The sequence below is a fragment of the Dipodomys merriami genome, unplaced genomic scaffold, assembly GCF_024711535.1.
Source record: "Dipodomys merriami isolate MVZ:Mamm:240054 unplaced genomic scaffold, mDipMer1.0.p SCAF_153, whole genome shotgun sequence".
NCBI classification, from domain to species: Eukaryota; Metazoa; Chordata; class Mammalia; order Rodentia; family Heteromyidae; genus Dipodomys; species Dipodomys merriami.
The window spans coordinates 2,027,165-2,046,627 of record NW_027202860.1 but is presented as its reverse complement, the minus strand read 5'-3'; the positions used below and the strand labels follow the sequence as shown (position 1 = coordinate 2,046,627).

At 36.7% G+C, this 19,463-nt stretch overlaps 1 protein-coding gene across 1 annotated transcript in view; it reads left to right on the top strand.

Annotated features, from left to right (window-relative positions):
* Positions 1 to 19,463, top strand: part of Aida (axin interactor, dorsalization associated) — a 33,059-nt gene that overhangs the window by 11,459 nt on the left and 2,137 nt on the right. Inside the window, exons 3-8 of the mRNA XM_070022783.1 lie at positions 4,447 to 4,500; positions 4,878 to 4,932; positions 9,202 to 9,265; positions 9,509 to 9,615; positions 14,390 to 14,512; positions 16,359 to 16,481. Of these exons, the coding sequence (XP_069878884.1) occupies positions 4,447 to 4,500; positions 4,878 to 4,932; positions 9,202 to 9,265; positions 9,509 to 9,615; positions 14,390 to 14,512; positions 16,359 to 16,481 (526 nt within the window). The remainder of the gene's footprint in view (positions 1 to 4,446; positions 4,501 to 4,877; positions 4,933 to 9,201; positions 9,266 to 9,508; positions 9,616 to 14,389; positions 14,513 to 16,358; positions 16,482 to 19,463) is intronic.

The window sequence follows — 19,463 nt, the reverse complement described above, 5'->3', positions numbered from 1 at the left end:
CACTTCCTAGTTTTTATTCTTAATGTCCTCAAATTCTGGTTTAGAGTAAGTTTATGTTTCTTAATAGATTATCTTCATGATGAGTTCACTTAACTCATTTCCTTTCTCAATAGTTTTGTCATTATAACAACTGGGTTTAGTAGCCAGCAAAAAAGATGCCAAGAGCTTTCACTCCATTGAATTCCCTCCCTACTTTGGTGTAGTAGATTTTCTCATGTAAGTTTCTGGACAGAGAAGAACATCTTGTCTCATAACACTTAGAAAGATTTCCTCTGTTTTGAGTTAATTTTTGTTGGGTAGTAATGAGAATTCCAGCTATATTCTAGTCATTATAGTCTTGTTTTGCATTTTATCAGAACCCCTGTCCCTCCCCCCTTTTTTCTGGCCAGTCCCAGAGCTTGAACTCATGCCTGGGCACTGTCCCTGAGCTTCATTTGCTCAAAGCTAGCATTCTACCACTTGAAAAACAGCTCCATTTCTGGCTTTTCTGCTTATGTGGTACTGAGGAATCGAACCCAGGGCTTCATGATGCGTGCTAGGCAAGAACGCTAACATTAAACCATATTCCCAGCCCCCAACCCTGCCTTTTTCTAACTCCACCTCCCTTTCCAGCCAGATAGAAGCCTATTTAAATTAAATCTGGATTACGTGAAACTATACTACTTCATGTTTTTTAACTTACTTATTCTTATGTAAGTTCAATACATTTTCCCAAAGTTAATTCAACTCTTTATCTACTTTGATTTTGTCTTTTCCTTTAGCTGATTATTTTTTTCCAGTTGTGGGGCTTGAACTCCGGGCCTGGGTGCTGTCCCTGAGCTCTTCACCTCAAGGCTAGCATTCTACGACTTAAACCAAGTGCCACTTCTGGTTTTCTGGTGGTTAATTGGAGATAAGAGTCTCACAGACTTTCCTGCCCACGCTGGCTTTGAACTGGGATTCTCTGATTTCAGCCTCCTGAGTAGCTAGGATTGCAGGTGTGACCCACCAGTGCCCGGCTTAGCTGATTTTTTTGAGCTGTCAATTTCCCTAGCAATGCCTACATAAAATAACCCATATTTAAAATTTTTGTTTTCTATTTCTGTGTCACTTTATATATGAGCGATTGATTTAAATGAATTGTTAAACTTTTAAGTTTTCCTAAAATTAAACTTTTTTTTTTCATCAGCCTGACTACCTTAGGCTGGGCTTGAACTTACAGTCCTTCTACCTACCACCCCGGCGCTAAGATCATAGGTGGCTTGTACTTCGTCTTAATGCATGTTAATTAGTAGTCAGTACGTAGGCTTGTTTCCCCTGGTATGTGTGAACTTGAGCTTCTTGATCATTTTTACTTCTAAGAAATGTGAAAATATTTCAGTAGCAAGCACTTGATTTTGGCATTGAAAAATTCTACATGTTTTAAAAGTTATTGCCGCTGCTGCAATGATAGTGTTTCATTCCTTTTTTAATACTGAAGTTGGGTGTGGTTCCTTAAAATAGCTATGAATAATGCCTCTTGGTATTTTGCCATAGTTGAGTACATTTCTGTCTACAAAGCTTTTGCTTCTGCTTAACTTGAAGAAATTCCTAAATATAAAATAGTTTATTAGTAGGCTTATAGTTGTTAAGCTAAAATGTATTTAAAGTATGCAATTAAATGGATTTTGTGGTAAAGAAAGAAAAGATGTTAGCTATTAGTTTCAAAGATTAATTCATTGATATGTTTTAACACGTAAAATTCTTTTTTTTAAGTCCATTTTAAAACAATAAGAATTTATAGCTGATAACATTAATATAAATGTAAACTTTGTTGTATGTTTTAGTATGTTATATAGAAGGCATTGGTGTGTTGAGGATGAGTTTTAGATCTTCTCAGTTCTTCAGATTTCACACCAATAAAATGCTTGCATCTTACTTAGGATTATCATGAGGGTTAAATGAATTAATGTTTGTAAATCACTTAAGAGGGCCTGTTAGTAAATACTCAATAGTCTCTGCCATCAACATCATATTATTATTAGATTTACAGATTTATGCTTAAAATTATTTACTAGTGTTGTCAAAAGTAAGTGATGTATATGAGGATATTACATTTTATGAAGAAAATACTGATATACTTTTTGCATTTAGTATGTACAAATTAATTCTCAGATGTAAGCTCCTCATGCAAATTTTTGGAATAAAATTGGGCATTTTATAAACATTTAAATTTGAATTAAGCAGAATTTTTAAATGTTGTAGATATGGTTAAATGTTGTTCCTTATTCCTTGGCTGGGGAGTATATCTTGCTACTAGTGGTTTGGTTTGAGTTGCTGTCCAGCTGTTTTTATAGATGCTGTACTTGCCCTACTACCTGACCACTCATTTACCGCCCAGAAAAAATAACCAATGAGAAACCTACCAAGTCCAGTTTACTGACCTTTTGCAACTTTATCAGTACAGTTAGAAAAATATGCCATTTTTTTTTGAAAGATTCCCTGGGTCAGGCATTGAGAACATTGTAGATACATACTTTACTAGTCAGGATTTGTTTCTAACAACATCTAAGAAATACCTTTTTTGGAAAATATAAAATTCAGCTGCCTGACCTGATCATTTCTTTTATTAATCTCTTCCTATATCTGCTTTGTATACTTTTCTGATGACAGTCTCCTTTTTTTTTTTTTCTCCTATTTTTGAGATAATCTTGCTGTTTTCCAGGCTGGTCCTGAATTGTCCCTCCTGCCTCAAACTCCCAAATAGCTGGGATCATGAATAGTACACAATTAGATCAGTTCACAATAGTCTTCATTAATGACAGATCTAACCAAGTCCTGTTCAGAAACCTCCCATGTACCTACTGGTAAAACAGTTACCGATTCCTAGCTGATCAGTTTACTTTTCTTACCTATTCTGCTTGAGGTTGAAGCCCTGACAGTTTTCTAACCTCCTTAAATTTTAGAAATCCTCCTAGTCTTTGGGATTTAATTCCTAAAACTAAATCTTACTCTGTTTCTTTAGTATATGTAAATAGAAGACTTTGTTGAATTTTATAGAAATGAGTGTCTTTGATTTCCATTACTTGATTCTATATGTGTCTTTTCTCATGTAATAAAAGAAATTAGCTTATTAAAGGCAAGGACTATAACCTACCATTAACATCCATTTTTGCTACTGTCCATTATAAATACTGGTTTTTCTTAATACCATCAACAGTATCACACCACTGTGCATTTAAGTCTTTTGGTTCATTTCAGGAGGAAAACACATGAAGTTGGGGAGGGAACATGTTAAGAAGTTCTCTTTCATTGTGTTCTTTTTAGAAAGTTTCTTGCTATTATTTTTAAATTACTTTTTAACTGATAGATTAAAAATAATAATTAAGTATATGAATGAGACAATGATATTTTGACACATGAATACATTAACATTTCAATCAAGTTAAACATTACTCAGTGCTTTATCTTTTCCTTATATTAACAACTTCCAAAAATTTATTACATTTTGAAATGTACATTGTTATTCAGAGTCATCCAGTGCTGTGGCACACCAGACTTTGTGCTGCTTTCTACCTGTAACTAGTACTAGTACCCATTATTCAATCTTTGTTCCCTCCATTCTTCTGCAATCTCTTAAGACTTGTTACTTAGTGTAATCATCTCCAGTTCCATCTCTGTTTTTGGAAATGTTGGGATTTCTTTTTTAGATACTGGCTGAATAGTGTTCCATTGTATAAGTGTACATATTTTCTTTATCCATTCATCAGTTGATGGGCACTTTAATTGTTTCCATTTTATGGCAGTTGTGTTGCCAATGAGTGTGAGAGTATAGATATCTCTTCAGACATACTGATTCATTTGTTTTGCCTAATATACCTAGGAGTAGAACTGCTGGATTGTGTAGTAGGTCTGTTTTGAGGAACCTCCATATGCCTTTTCATAACAGATGTATTCATTGCTCTTTAAGTTGTACCCAAAGTTGTTAACCAATGCAAACTTGACTTAGAATTGATGTGGCATGAGAGATCAGAAGAGAATACAAGTTCAATGTCTCTTCCTCAGCCCTTTGTCTCCTATTTCTCTAAAGTCTGCAAGGTGGTAGAAATAAGATTTAACTTGTTCAAATGCATTATAGACCTTTTTGTCAGTTTAAATTAACTTTGTGCCAGGTACCAGTGGCTCATGCCTGTAATCCTAACTACTCAGGAGGCTGAAACCTGAGGATCACGGCTCAAAACCAGCCCGAACAACAAAGTCTGTGAGACTCTTAATCTCCAATTAACTACTAGAAACCAGAAGTGGTACTGTGGCTCAAAGTGGTAGAGCGCTAGCCTTTAGTGAAAAAGCTTAGGGACAGTGCCCAGGCCCTGTGTTCACACCCCATGACCGACCCCCCCACTCCAAAGACAAAACAAAACAAAAATTAACTTGATTGTAACTACAGGCAATTATAATAATTTTGTAATTATAACTTTTTTCCTACAGAAAACCATAGGCAAAATTGCAACATGCTTGGAATTGCGAAGTGCAGCTTTACAGGTAGATATTTTGTTTTTCTTTTTCTAACACAAGAAGAATAATTATTTTGATAAAACATTATAGACATTCATGCCCAAAGTGCTAGTAGGGTTCTATAGCAATAAGAATTCATCCATTGAACTCATGCTTAAATTATATCACTTATATTTTATAAGCTATAGAAATAAAAGATATAACTTTAGTTTTTTCTGTTACTTTTAGCCAGAACGTTCCAAGAATTCAAAAGCAAAAAAAAAAAAAAAAATTTTTTTTTCATTATCTACTTTGAAGTCAAGAAATAGACTCATTTTGACTATTTGGTTCTTATTATTTAAACAACACAGAGTACACTGAAATCTTTGTTGTAAAAAGATATAATGTGCATATCTTAAATTCAGTCCACACAGTCCCAAGAAGAATTTAAACTGGAGGACCTGAAGAAGCTAGAACCAAGTAAGTTTAATCTTATATTTTTTTAGTGGTACTATTTTAGAAAAATGGTTCCTTATCACTAGCAGTGATGGTAATTAGACTCATTTCTCTTAGTATGTAGTCCTATGTGATCTTTTTGGTGCTCTTTTAATTCCTACAATATTCATAGTAACTATCATTTGGATTTTACCTTCATTTATAGAACGTATGAGGTTGTATTAATTGAAGTATATATTAGCTTTGCTGGGTACCAGTGGCTCATACCTATAAGCCTAGCAATTCAAGATGCTGAGATCTGAGAACTGCAACTCAAAATCAGCCCAAGCAAGCTCTTATCTCCAATTTACCAGAAAAAAAAAACCCTGAAAGTAGAGATGTGGGTTAAGTGGTAAAACACTAAACATGAGAGATAAAGCTGAACAAGAGCCTGAGGCTTTGAATTCAAGCTCCAGTAGTAGCATACAAAAATAACTAAGCTAGGCATCCATTGCTCATGCCTGTAATCCTAGCTGCTCAAGAGGCTAAGAACTGAGGATCATGGTTTGAAGTGAGCCTGGACCAGAAGGTATGTGAGATACTTATCTCCAATTAATCACCAAATGCTGAAAGTGGTACTGAGGCTCAAGTGGTAGAACACTACCTTGATCCAAAAAGCTCAGGGATAGCACCCAAGCTGAGTTCAAACCCCAGGTCTGGCACTAAATACATTAATAGCCTTTATTTTGTCTTGATGGCTTTTATAAGACTATACCAACTATGACAGACATTTACAGTAGAATAGTGTGGAGAATATAAAGTTATAGTTGTCCATGCCATTCACATTATGTTTCTTTGGAAACAACAGACTCCCTGTGAAGACAACACTACAAAATATTTACTCTTTCTCTCAATTTCTTCTCTCTTCTTACAAACTTCTTAAACTAAGGAGTTCAAATATTTTGGTGGTTAGGATAATACCAAATAAAGCCTTCTTGCTTGTTTAAAGAAATGCTCTCTTAGGGGACTGGGAAAGTGGCTCAGTTGTAGAGCGCTTGCCTTGCATGCTCGAGGCCCTGGGTTCGATTCCTCAGCACCACATAAGAAAAAAGCCGGAAGTGGCGCTGTGGCTCAAGTGGTAGAGCGCTAGCCTTGAGCTGAAGAGCTGAGGGACAGCGCCCAGGCCCAGAGTTCAGGCCCCATGACTGGACCCCCCCCCCCCAAGAAAAGAAATGCTCTCTTAGGAGATATGTTTGCAATATGGATCCCCATACAGAGGTGATTATAACTGAATTCTGTCATTGAGAGTAGATTGTACACTTTAAACTTATTTATGTAAATAGGGAAGAATATATTTTATTCACTCTTTACCTCAGCCCTTAGTAGCTGAATGGCATGAATCTCAGGATACCTCAGGACAGGTTTCCATGCCTTGGATAAGAAGTAAAAGAACTGAAGAGACTATTCATGAAAATTCCCCAGACTGCCAATTTTTAACCTGTTTATAGGAAGTTCAAGAAAGGTAGACTTCTGTTATTGAGCTGTTGAACTGTGAATTTAATTACAGGCAGAGGCCACAAAGGAGGACCCAGAGTCAAAGCTGCAAGGGATCTGATTTCTATTGTTTGGGTAGTAGAGAAAAGCAACAAAAAAATCAGAACACATAGCATATTTGTCTCTTCTGAACATTGTTCCTCATATAGCCAGAATTATGGTGAACTGTTATTTTATTTTATTTTAGTATTATTTTTGTTGTTGTTGATCATAGGGCTTGAACTCTGGACCTGGGTAATGTCCTTCAGTTCTTCAGCTCAAGGCTAGTGCTCTACCACTTGAGCCACAGAACCATTTCCGGTTTTCTGGTGGTTTCTTGGAGATAAGAGTCTCACAGATTTTCCTGCCCGGGCTGGCTTTAAACCACAATCCTCAGATCTCAGAGCTCAATCCTCAGATCTCCTGAGTAGCTAGGGTTACAGGCATGAGCCACTGGCACCCAGCTGAACTGTCATTTTAATAGTTTTGGTTGCTTTATATAATTCAGCTCATAAACTTTTTGTTACAAGATATATAATTCTATATTCAAAATAAATTTATATATTTACAGTATAAATAAGAATGTCAATCAAATAATAAAACATGTTTTACAAATTTTTATTTATTTATTTTTGTCAGTCATGGGGCTTGAACTCTGGGCCTGGGCTCTGTCCCTAAGCTTTTCAACCCAAGGCAAGTGTTCTACCACTTGAGCCACAGCGCCACTTCTGGTTTTCTGGTGGTTTCTTGGAGATAAGGGTCTCCTGCCTGGGCTGGCTCTGAATCATGATCCTCAAATTTCAGCCTCCTGAGTAGCTAGGATTATAGGTGTGAGCCACCTGCACTCGGCCAAATTTTTATTTGTAATAAACACATTTTCTTTTTTTTGGGGGGGGGGGGGCGGTCGTGGGGCCTGAACTCTGGGCCTGGGCGCTGTCCCTTAGCTCTTCAGCTCAAGGCTAGCACACTACCACTTGAGCCATAGCACCACTTCCGGCTTTTTTTTTCTGCTTATGTGGTGCTGAGGAATAGGACCCAGGGCCTCATGCATGCAAGGCAAGCGTTCTACCACTGAGCCACCTTCCCAGCCCCTAAACACATTTTCTTGTGCCTACAATTTAACTTGATGACTTTCGAAAAAGGTAGTAAAAATACTTCATATAAGATAATTTTTCTCTTTTTGTAAGTTTATTTTCATAGCAACTTGTTTTATTGAGATATAATTCACATACTATACAGTTTATCCATTTAAAGTATAGTTTATTTTTTTTGTATTTTGACAATTATGTAATCATAGCCAGCTATTTTAGGACATTTTTCATCACCACAAAAAGAAACCCTGTACCCATTAGCAGTCAGTCATTTTTCCTCATCCCACCCTGAAAGCCTCCAATTACCAGCTCTAGTCAACCACTAATTTAATTTCTGTCTATAAATTTGCCTATTCTGAGCATTTTATGTAAACAGAATCATGATCCATCACTTTTATGACTAGCTACGCATAAGATTATTTTGAGAAAAGCACATTGATGCCTTTAAATGAAAGATTACAACTGTAGGATTGGGAGTGTAGTTCAGTGGTAGAACTCTTGCCTAGCATATGAGAGGCCTTGGGTTCCATCCTCAGTGACACACACACACAGACTACAACTGTAGGTCATAAAAACACACACACACATACATATTACAACTGTAGATCACAAAAAATAATAACTAAAAAGAAGTTTGGTTTCTTATTTAGTCACTATTTTCCAGCAGGTTTGTTGGTTACAAACAAAATTTGAGAATCTTACCGAGGTCCAAGGGTGAGACCTGGAGGTAGAACGCTTGCCTTGAATTCACAAGTGTCTAGTTTCAATGCTTAGCATTGTCAAAAGGAAAAAAAAATTACAGATACTTTCAAGGGTAACTATAAAGGTTATAAACTGTCCTTGGGTATTTATTATCTCTTCCTATAAAAATCTTCAATTCTTTCTCCTATTGTCTCACAAGATCTTTCATTAATTGACAGTGTTTGTTTGGGTTTGTTTAAGTGTAGCAGCTATATGCCAAACACTCAGATAATTCCTCTCAACTGAGTTTTGCTAATGACAACACTTTCTCTTTTAGCTTTAAACTGCAGGACTTCAAAATGAAAGGTTAAATAAGTTGAGTACCACAGATCTCTTTTGGTTAGCTTGTTAATACTGTGAGTTTGCCTTGATGTGATTGCAGGTAATTACTAGGAATACAGAAGGCCATACATACTTAATGTATTTCTCCAGATATAAATAGCATTGTAGAACATATTTCTCTAAGCTTATGTGCCAGAATATAGCCATTAGAATATAGATCACAGCCAGGACATAATGTCATGTGTGAAGACTTCTCTTGAAGGTAAATCCCACTCTGTGTCTACATATGTAAATACATAAATGTATTTCATAATAAATTTAATCATAAATGAAAGACAAAAATTATAACTTGGCTGCTACCAGACTGGCCTACAGGATGCTATCTAGGGCAAATTGATTCAAGACAGAAAAGCATGTGTTCATGTATTTCTCCAGTTGTCATCTTTTTTGATGTCAGTCTTAATTAAAGTCTCACAGAGAGGAGGTATTCTCCTTCTCTACCTTGTACTGTGTGGGAATTCATTTTCTAAGACCTTCAGAGAGAAGTGGGGGGGGGGGCAAGGGGAGAGTGTATACATAGTAAAAATGGCTAAAATTAGCCATTTAAGATGCAGTATTTGGTTTTAACTAATGGAAGAATTTATATTTACTTATCTTTTTATTCTAGTACTAAAGAATATTCTTACATATAATAAAGAATTTCCATTTGATGTTCAGCCTGTACCATTAAGGTAAAATAAATGTCCATATTGTCTTCTCATTTTATCATCTATAACTTTTTAAAAATACTTCTTTAATATCAAATTTTGATGGCAATTGTATGATTGATACTAGTGGTAACAATTATTACAATAGAGCCATTGATACCAATACATCAACTGTTTAAAACCTTCAGTATCTTTCCTGGAAAATGAGTAGCTATGAGGCTTTACTAACATATTGAGCATTATAGCTTATTATGTTTTTTTTAATAGAAGAATTTTAGCACCTGGTGAAGAAGAGAATTTGGAATTTGAAGAAGATGAAGAAGAAGGTGGTGCTGGAGCAGGGTCTCCTGATTCTTTTCCTGCCCGAGTTCCCGGTGAGTATTACTTAGAAAGAATATTTATTATTTCATCAAAGGTCAAGGTACTTGGAACTGATTACTCACTAGTGGAGAATAAAACTCCATAGGCCCTGCAGTCAATTTTATTAGCATACAGTAATTATATAAGGAAAGAGAGTTCCTTATGACATTTCATAGATGCATACAATGTCATTCCCCTCTGTTACTCTCCCTTATCTACCTTCTTCCTTCAAAATAATTTTAACAATTTCATCCTTCCCCTTCTTGCTGATAACCCCAACCCAACAGAGCCTTTGGGAATTAAATCCACAGCTTTAGTATTCTAAAGAGGCCACAAAATCTTAAGCAGATTGCTGGTAGTAGATACTTAAGTATGTAGTGTAGAAACATCACCTGTGTCAGGGATCCCCAAAACCACCCACATCACTAAATGGCTAGGACTCACAAGACTAAGTGTGTGTCGTACTCACAGCTGTGAGTTATTAGGAGAAAACACAACAAAATTAGCAAAGGGGAAAGGCACTTGGGTGAAGTCCAGAGGAAACCAGGTATGAGTTTCCAAGAGACCTCTCCCAGTGGAGTTCCATAGGATGTGTTTCATTCCCCCAGTGACAGGTTGTGACAACTCCTGTGAAATACTAGCACCCTCTGCCTACCATAGGCCAAAATTCCAAACTCCACAAGGAAATCGGTTATTAACCAAAAACCATATCATTTGCACCAATGGTTTAGACGTTGTACTATTATAAGAGAATGAAGGGAACCTTTCTCAAATCCAAAATCCCAAATGGCAGCCCAGGCCAGCCTTACAAACAGGCCATGTTAAGTCTTCTAGGCTAACTTCTAGGTACCTTTAATATGTATTATCCTAAGTCCTTTAATTAGTCAAATTATGATTATTAAAATCATTACCAGGAAGAACATACTACTTAAGTTCCCTTGTTTAAGAGAAACAACGAATATACAGCAAGCCTTTTTATTTGTTGGTCTTGATAAGGATCTTTCCTCTCAATAAATAATCTTACAAGGACCCTGGGTAAAATTTTTGGTTTTCACAGTTACTTCTTTATTCTCGTCTGTTCTTAGTGCACTATTTTTTAATACGGTTTTGGAAACAGTGTGGTTTTGTAGCACAAGCTGGTGATCATTCTTCCTTAGCCTCTGGACTGCTGCGATCACAGGCATGCATCACCACACCTGCCTCTGCACTGTTCTTTCTGGAAAACTAGGTCACTTTAGGAAGTGTAGCAAGATGCTGTAATACTGTGAGGAATTTTAGGATAGACTATGCTTTACAATGTAGTTGAATTCAGTATGTGTGTCATTCAGATGAGTTCATAAGTAAAGTAATAGTCCACTGTTCTTAAGACTGCTTGGAGAGGAAACATTTGTAGTATGAACAGTGAAGGGTTGAATGAGCAGAAGTCTAATTTCTGCCAGGCACTAGTTGAGTTACACTACACACGTTACTATCTGAAATGAGAAAATGACCATGCTTAGCTTGTAGCGTCTCTATGAAGATTAAAGAAGGCCTTAAATATAAAGCATTTACATGATAACCTTTCATAATGCCAATTTAGTGGAGGCTCTTATCCTCTCCTCATCATCTGTAAATTGAGATAATGACACATCTTCCATATGTTTCTGTTTTTTTAATTGTTATGATAAATGTCATGTACAGAAGGGGTTACAGACACATAGGTTAGGTAATAATACATTTCTTTTTGGTCAATGTCACCCCTTCACTCTCTCCCAATTGCTCTCTCCTGTCCCCACCCACAAGTTGTATACCACTGAAGATAGATTTTTTCCTTAATTTTCTTACATTAGTCATAGGGGAGAGGATTTCATGGTAACATTTCCACACCATTACAATGTATTCCTAAGTCACTCTCCCTAGTGCTTTTCCCTTTTCCTAAAACAATCTCTACAGGTTTCATTGTTTTAGTTTCATAGGTGTAAATTATATCTTGATGGTAACCAACCTCCTTCATCCTCCTTGTTAGCTCAGTCCCTTCCCTCAAGTACCTGCCCCTCAATAGTCTGTTTCTCTTTCCTTGTCTGTATTCCTCTATTGATGAACAGCTTTCATGTTCCTTAACCAAGATTGTAGTAAGGAAATAGAGAGGGTAGTCCTGTTGGAATAGTTCTATGTCATTTGTTACATAGGATGGAAAGCTAAGCCCTATGGGAGAGGTTAATAAGTAGATGAAGTAAGATAAGTAGGAAAAAAAATAAGTTGTGTAAGATTAGAACATTAGTGAAGGTGAAGTTGGAAATGAGTAGGTATAGGCATAACACAAATATAAAAGAAACAGGGCAACACCAATGATCAAGAAGGAGGGAAGAGAAGGAGTGAATTTAAACAAAGTAAATAACAAAAAACAAATACCAAGAGCAAACACTGTTCAGCTAATCTACTTTTAGGTATGTGTTTAGTTGCTCAGAAAGATTTAGTGGTAGAAGATCAGGAGTAGCAGAGAGTATAAGAAAGAGTTGTATCTATTTGTTTTCTTCTTTTGCTCTTTGCAGGTTTAGAGGTTGCTGGGTTTTTTAATTGATCATAATGTATTCTTTCCTAATTTTCACATGTTTTTCCATTTCTTTTGTGAAATTGCCTCTTTCCTGAGATCTGTGAAAGATTCCTTTAAGTGTTGTTTTCAATTCTCACTTACTGGTTATGAATTGTTATTGCTTATATTTGTCTTCCTTTTTCCTTGGATTTTAAAAGATAATGAACCTGGATATAATACTCTTAATTGGCCGGTCTTTATTCTCAAGGGCTTGAAATATGTCAACCCATGCTTTCTTAGTTTTCCAAGTTTCTACAGAAAAAGAAAAAAGAAAAAGTTTCTGCTAAGAAGTCTAATGTAAAACTGATATTTTTACCTTTGAAAATTAGGTTGACATTCTTCACTTTCAGCTTTCAATATCTTCTCTTTGGTCTCTAGATTTCACACTTGAAATATAATGTGATGTTTTCTTTTCTGGTAGTCTATGTAGGATTCTATATGCATCTGAGTCTTTTCCTGGATATGGAAAATGTTCTCCTATAATTCCATTCAATAAATTTCCTGTGGTTTAGTTTCTATCTCAGTTCTTGCAGAAATTCTTCAGTTTAATCTCTTTATATTACTCCAGTGTCCTTGAAAGTTGTCTTCTGACTTATTTTTCTGTATTACTATCCTAATGTAGTACTTGCTTGACCTTATCTTCAATCCCTGATATTCTTTCTTGTGTGGTTTAGTATGTTGGTGATAGGTGATGCTTTCCACTTCCTTTTTTGTTTTGTTGTTGTTTGACCAGTACTAAGGTTTGAACTGGGAGCCTTGAACTTGCTTGACCGGCACTATACAATAGAGCACACTCATAGCCCTTTTTCACAATGGTTATTCTTGAGATAAAGTCTTGCCCTCCTACCTTGATACATGCCTGAACCATGATCTGCCTGTATTATACAGATCATGTCTTCTGTATCTGGGAAGATTATGAATCACTGTGGCTAGATTATTTTATTGAGATGGAATCTCATGAACTTTTCTGCCTGGAAATTGCAATCCTTCTGTAGTTTGACATGTTATGTACATACTGGATTAAAATCAGCTCTCTCTTTCTCTCTTGCTCTCTCTCTTTTTTTTTTTTTTTTTTGGTCAGTCATGGGGCTTGAACTCTGGGCCTGGGCTCTGTCCCTAAGCTCTTCAGCTCAAGGCTAGTGCTCTACCACTTAAGCCACAGTTACTTCTGGTTTTCTGGTGATTAATTGGAGATAAGAGTCTCATGGACTTTCCTGCATGGACTGGCTTTGAACTGCGATCCTCAGATCTCAGCCTCCTGAGTAGCTAGGATTATAGGTGGGAGCCACCAGTGCCCAGCTTCAGCTTTTGTTTTCATCTTGTTGAAAGACACAAACTCTACAGTTATTTCTTATTTTATACCATTTTGGAGAGGGGGGTAGTTCTCATCTCATTCTGGATGGGCCTTTAGTTTTAAATTTTTCAATTTGTGTATAGAGAAGATTTCAAACATACAAATTGGTCTTAGGATTTTATGTGATACTCTGTAGTATTAATTCTGAGAGAATCAATCATACAGGATGAGGAAAAGAATAGAAAATTATACTAAAATTCAACAATTAACCACAAGTATTAAAGCATATATATTATTAGTAGCAACTGAAAGATTTATTAATAACTGATATGAAATCTCTCAAGCTTTAGGATAGTATAACAAATGTCTTAAAGGCTTTTCCTGTTTTTGTTCTTCATATTAAAGTATAAAATTTAAGTTCATAGAATGTATTATGGGAGTATATTATCAATTTTGTAGTAATTCATAATTGGACTTCCTTGAATGAATTGAATTTTTGTGTGTGTGTGCCAATCGTAGGGCTTGAATTCAGGACCTGGATGCTGGTAGTTTGTTGGAAATAAGAGTTTTACAGACTTTCCAGGGTAGATCTGAACCACGATATCCAGATCCAACCTCCTAAATAATTACAGGATTACAGGCATGAGCTACCGGTGCCTGACTATAATTTGACTTTTTAACAAGCTTGAATTAATAAATCTACTATATGGTGTTTTGAGGTATGGAATTTCAGATTTATCTTGCTTATAATTTAATATTTTTCTGAAGTGAATAAGAGCAAGTGTTTGGGACTTTTGGAAACCAAAATATATAATGTCTGACTACTTATTTAAGAGCAAGTCTGTATCATTTCTGCTTGTTAAAATATTTACTCTGAAATTATTGGTAGATCTAACATTTATTGTTGTTTCTCTGTTGCCAGGTACTTTATTACCCAGATTGCCATCAGAACCTGGAATGACATTACTCACTATCAGAATTGAGAAAATTGGTCTAAAAGACGCTGGGCAGTGTATTGATCCCTATATTACAGTTAGTGTAAAAGGTAAATAACATTCTATCTATATTCTTCCCCCCAGCAAGTTTTATGCTAGGTGCTACTCTCCTTTTAGATTCTTTTTCATTTTTATGATATCTTAATTAATTCTACAATGAAACAAAATCCCTATAAAAGATGACCACTCTTCCACTGAACACCTCTCAGAGATCTACTGAAAATATTTTCCTGTTTATAACTTATACCCAATTTTGTTTTGTTTCTGAGACACTGCCTCAAAAGAAAGACTTAATAAGATTAAGAATAATGATTGGATCATTAATGATAAAGTTATCATATCATTACCAAGTAATAACTGTACTGTTGGTGCAAATGATTTACTTTAACTTACAATTTGAGACAAATGGGCTGAAATTAAATGGTACTTTTATTAGTCATAAATTCAAATCTGTGAGTTTTTGATACTGATTAAAAGAAAAGGGAAGCCAGGTTTCTATGACTCATGCCTGTAATCCTAGCTACTCAGGAGGTTGAGATCTGAAGATCCAGCCTGGGCAGGAAAGTCTGATACTTTTTATCTCCAATTAACCACCATAAAGCCAGAAGTGTAGCTGTGGCTCAAGTGGTAAAGCACTTGCCTTAAGCAAAAAAGCTCAGAGACAGAACCCAGGTCCTGAGTTCAATTCCCAGGGCTGGCACTAAAAAAATAAAAATAAAAAAGGAATTAAGTCATAGTAAAAGATTTTAATATGTAAAGATTATTACCAGGCTGGGAATGTGGCTTAGTGGTAAAGTGCTTGCCTTGCATGCATGAAGCCCTGGGTTCGATTCCTCAGTAAACAGAAAAACAGAAAAAGCCAAAAGTGGTGCTGTAGCTTAAGTGGTAGAGTGCTAGCCTTGAGCAAAAGAAGCTCAGGGACAGTGCCCAGGCCCTGAGTTCAAGCCCTAGGACTGGCAAAAAAAAAAAAAAAAGAAAGAAAAGATTACCACCAACAGAACTATAACTGATATTTAACTTTTGATGTTACCAATTATCAGATATGTATTCATTGGGAAAATATACATTGTTTGGTAGGCCATTTAAAAAAACCTGTATAGCTCATTCAGAAATATACACTGTAAAACATAAAAAAGTAATGATAATGTGTATATTGTTACCTTTGCATATTGAACTAAAATTCTTTGTGTGAATATCTCTGAGAATTAAAATAAATATACTAAATTCTTTTTAAGTTCCCTATGACAGCTCTGTTGAATAATACATAAATACTAAGTATTTCGAGAAGCCATGTTGAATTGAACTAAACTGGGATTTCTGGATTTAGAAAATTAAAACCATAATAACTTAGAATACCATCTGGTGGCTGTGGACATAAACCAGTATTTAGGTTATATATATAATTTTGTTCACTGATGAAAGAGCTTCCTTGGCAGCTCTCATGTCTATTTGACTTGAATACTACAGGGAAATTCTTATGTTAGATTCAAAGGCCTTTCTGAATTAAGGTTGGAAAATAGGAATAGGAACCACATTGTGGCATATTTATATACATTCTAAATTTTTATTGCACATTGAATAGTCTATTCCCCAGGAAAGTAGAAACTTCCTTTCAACTTTTAACCATAAACATCAAGCTTTGTCTTCCACAAACTTCATTTTCCACCTGGCCCCGGCAAACCTTCCTCACCTCCATAAGGTTTCTCATCCTCTCTGCTCACCTCCCTCCACCTACCCCAGTGGATAGCAAGAGCGCCCAGACCCCTGCCTACACCAGCTAGGGAGTTCTGTTAGCTTGAGAATTGCCTTTCAGCTCTCACCAAGCCTTTGTCTGAAACATAACTGTGCAGTCTGCAATGCCAGGGCTCCTAAGCAGAAACTTCTGTTTCTCTCTAGATTTGAATGGCATAGATTTAACTCCTGTGCAAGATACCCCTGTGGCTTCAAGAAAAGAAGACACATATGTCCATTTTAATGTGGATATTGAGCTCCAGAAGCATGTTGAAAAATTAACCAAAGGTTTGTAATCATCAGTCATTGGCCTCAGCCAGGCACCAGTGGCTCACACCTGTAATCCTAGCTACTCAGAAGGCTGAGATCTGAGGATTGTGGTTCAAAGCCTGCCTGGGCAGGAAAGTCCGTGAAACACTTATCTCCAGTAAGCCACTGGAAAACTGGAAGTGGCTCTGTGGCTCATGGTAGAGTACTCTCCTTGAGCTGGAGAGCTCAGGGACAGCATCCAGGCCCAGAGTTCAAGCCCCACAACCAATAACAACAAAAAGACGTCATTGGCCTCTGATGGACAGAGCCCTCTTTTGGGATTGTGCGCATATTGACATAACAGCTGGTATCTGGCAGAAATAAATATCAAACAGGGACCAAATAGGCACCTGGAAAACAAGATAACCTCATTCATATGTCAACAGATACACTCCAAAAAAAATCAAGTTATTTAAGTACGGCCTTACTAACAAGGAACACTTTACTATATTACAGTGTTTGTGATTATAAACTAGATAACACAATTACTAATTTTCTCAGTTAAAAAACTTATAAGTTTGGGGCTGGGAAGGTGGCTCAGTGGTAGAGTGCTTGCCTCGCATGCATGAGGCCCTGGGTTCAATTCCTTAGCACCACATAAACAGAAAACTCCGGAAGTGGCTCTGTGACTCAAGTGGTAGAGCGCTAGCCTTGAGCTGAAGAGCTGAGGGACAGCGCCCAGTCCCAGAGTTCAGGCCCCATGACTAACGAAAAAAAAAAAACTTATAAGTTTGATTTTTCTCAAATAAGCATTATTTTGGAATATCCTCAGACCATTTCCTCTTCATTCTCCCCAGTACACAGATAATATCTAAGGGAGCCTCCTTCGCTTTTGCTAGGCTTGAATTCTTTTTTTTTAATTATATAATTATTTTTATAATAAATTACAATAGTGTGGGTTTTGATTTCAGAAGTATTATAAATTAGGCCTGAATTCTTAATCCCCATTTTCAACAGGTCTCATATCTTATCTTGTCCACTTAACTCCCCCCCCCACACACACACACAAGGTGAGACCAGTAACTTTTGAAGCAATTGACATTACAGTATTTGATATTTCACATCTCTTAATCTGGTGCTTGGCCACTCAGATACCCATCTACAGTGCTCCTGGCACAGACTGGGAATGTGGCTTAGTAGTAGAGCGCTTGCCTGACATGCATGAAGCCCTGGGTTCAATTCTTCAGTAGCACATAAACAGAAAAGGCTGGAAGTGGTGCTGTGGCTCAAGTGGTAGGGCACAGAGAGGTTCAGGGACAGTGCCCAGCCCATGAGTTCAAGCCCCAGGACTGGCAAAAACGAAAAAACAACAGTGCTTCTGGCACCACAGTGGTTCTGAGTGCCCCCAGAGCAGCAGTCATTAAGTGCAAGTGTTGGCCCAGCTCATCTCCTGAGTCCAACCGTGGGCAGCCTCAGCCGTCTGTCTTAGTCTTTCTGATATGTACCAGAGCTTGTCACTGTTAGAAGAATGTGTTAATACACTCATTAAATAATGTTGAACATTTTTAGTATTGAAGTATGCCTAAAAGTACTAAAAAATATTAAATTTTCTACTTGTCTCCATTGCTTTGAAAAATGTTCCTGATATGAAGGGGAGAAGGTCAAGTGTTTTGTGGGCTAACTTTTCAATTTTATTATGCTATATTCTTTCTTGATAAATTGACTTACATGTTAATATTTTAATATGTGTATTCCTTTTCTCTATCTTTGAAGTAATAGTTACTTGATTTTAGTTAATATTAATACTAATGAACATACTTTCATGTTTATAAGCTTCTCAGTTATTCTAGGAAATTCCCATTTCACATTTAGTTCATTCTTATCAATTTCATGGAGTAGAAAGCTATGCATAAGGAGCAAGAAAAAAAGGGTATTTTTTTAACTTCATCAAAGTGATGGTAACATTAGAGTTTTTACATTGTTTTAAGTATGCCACTTCCACATTTGTTCAGACACAATCATTGTGCAAAGGAGATGGTTTTCCTAGCTGATGAGACTAAGAAATATGATCTGCTGTCTTCAAATGGAGGGTTGTTTTGTTTTTTTTTAATAACCAAATGTCTCTACTATGCTGTGGGAGAGAAAAGAGAAAAAGCACCCTTCTGTGGATATGGTACTGTGGATTGGTTACTGATAACCCAACTAGTGTAATCATTTATGTGAGGCAGGAAGTACATGTCTAAGAATGCCATCATCCCCACACCTCCCTCCGCATTGTCTCTTGAGGGACTTTTTTTTTTTCTCCTCTGACATGTGAGGGGCTCCATTTAGACCAAAGTACCAGGGATGTACACAGATTTCTGAACATTGTTAGACTTTTAATCACTTGGGAGTTTTGTCATCACTAAAAGTATTGCATGTCTGTTGCTCCTCTTTAAAAGCCAGTATTCAGCACCATTCTGGTTAAGGAAGCATTAAGTTGCCACCAGTTGAGCAAGACCCCCAATTTCCTGCTGTCAGTTTCTATGCCTTTTATAGAAATCAGTTGTTCTTGGCTACATTGGTGAGACAAGTTAATTCTCTATTTTTATCTTTTTTCTCTCTGTGGGGTGGAGAGCTTATCTGTTGGGCTTTGGGAATGCAGAATTGCCAGAAATCCTCCTGATCAGTTGATTTTTTGTTTTGTTTTTGTTTTTTTGTTTTGTTTTGTTTTTGGTCCGGTCGGTCATGGGGCCTGAACTCTGGGCCTGGGCGTTGTCCCTCAGATCTTCAGCTCAAGGCTAGCACTCTACCACTTGAGCCACAACGCCACTTCTGGCTTTTTTCTTATGTGGTGCTGAGGAATCGAACCCAGGGCCTCTGGCATGCAAGGCAAGTGCTCTACCACTGAGCCACCTTCCCAGCCCGATCAGTTGATTGTTGAGGGAAGCAATGGAATAGCCAGCTTTTAGGCCTTTTCCTTCCAAAGCTCTGTCTTGATCAAATATAATTACAAATATAATAGGGCTTTCACTCTGAAAA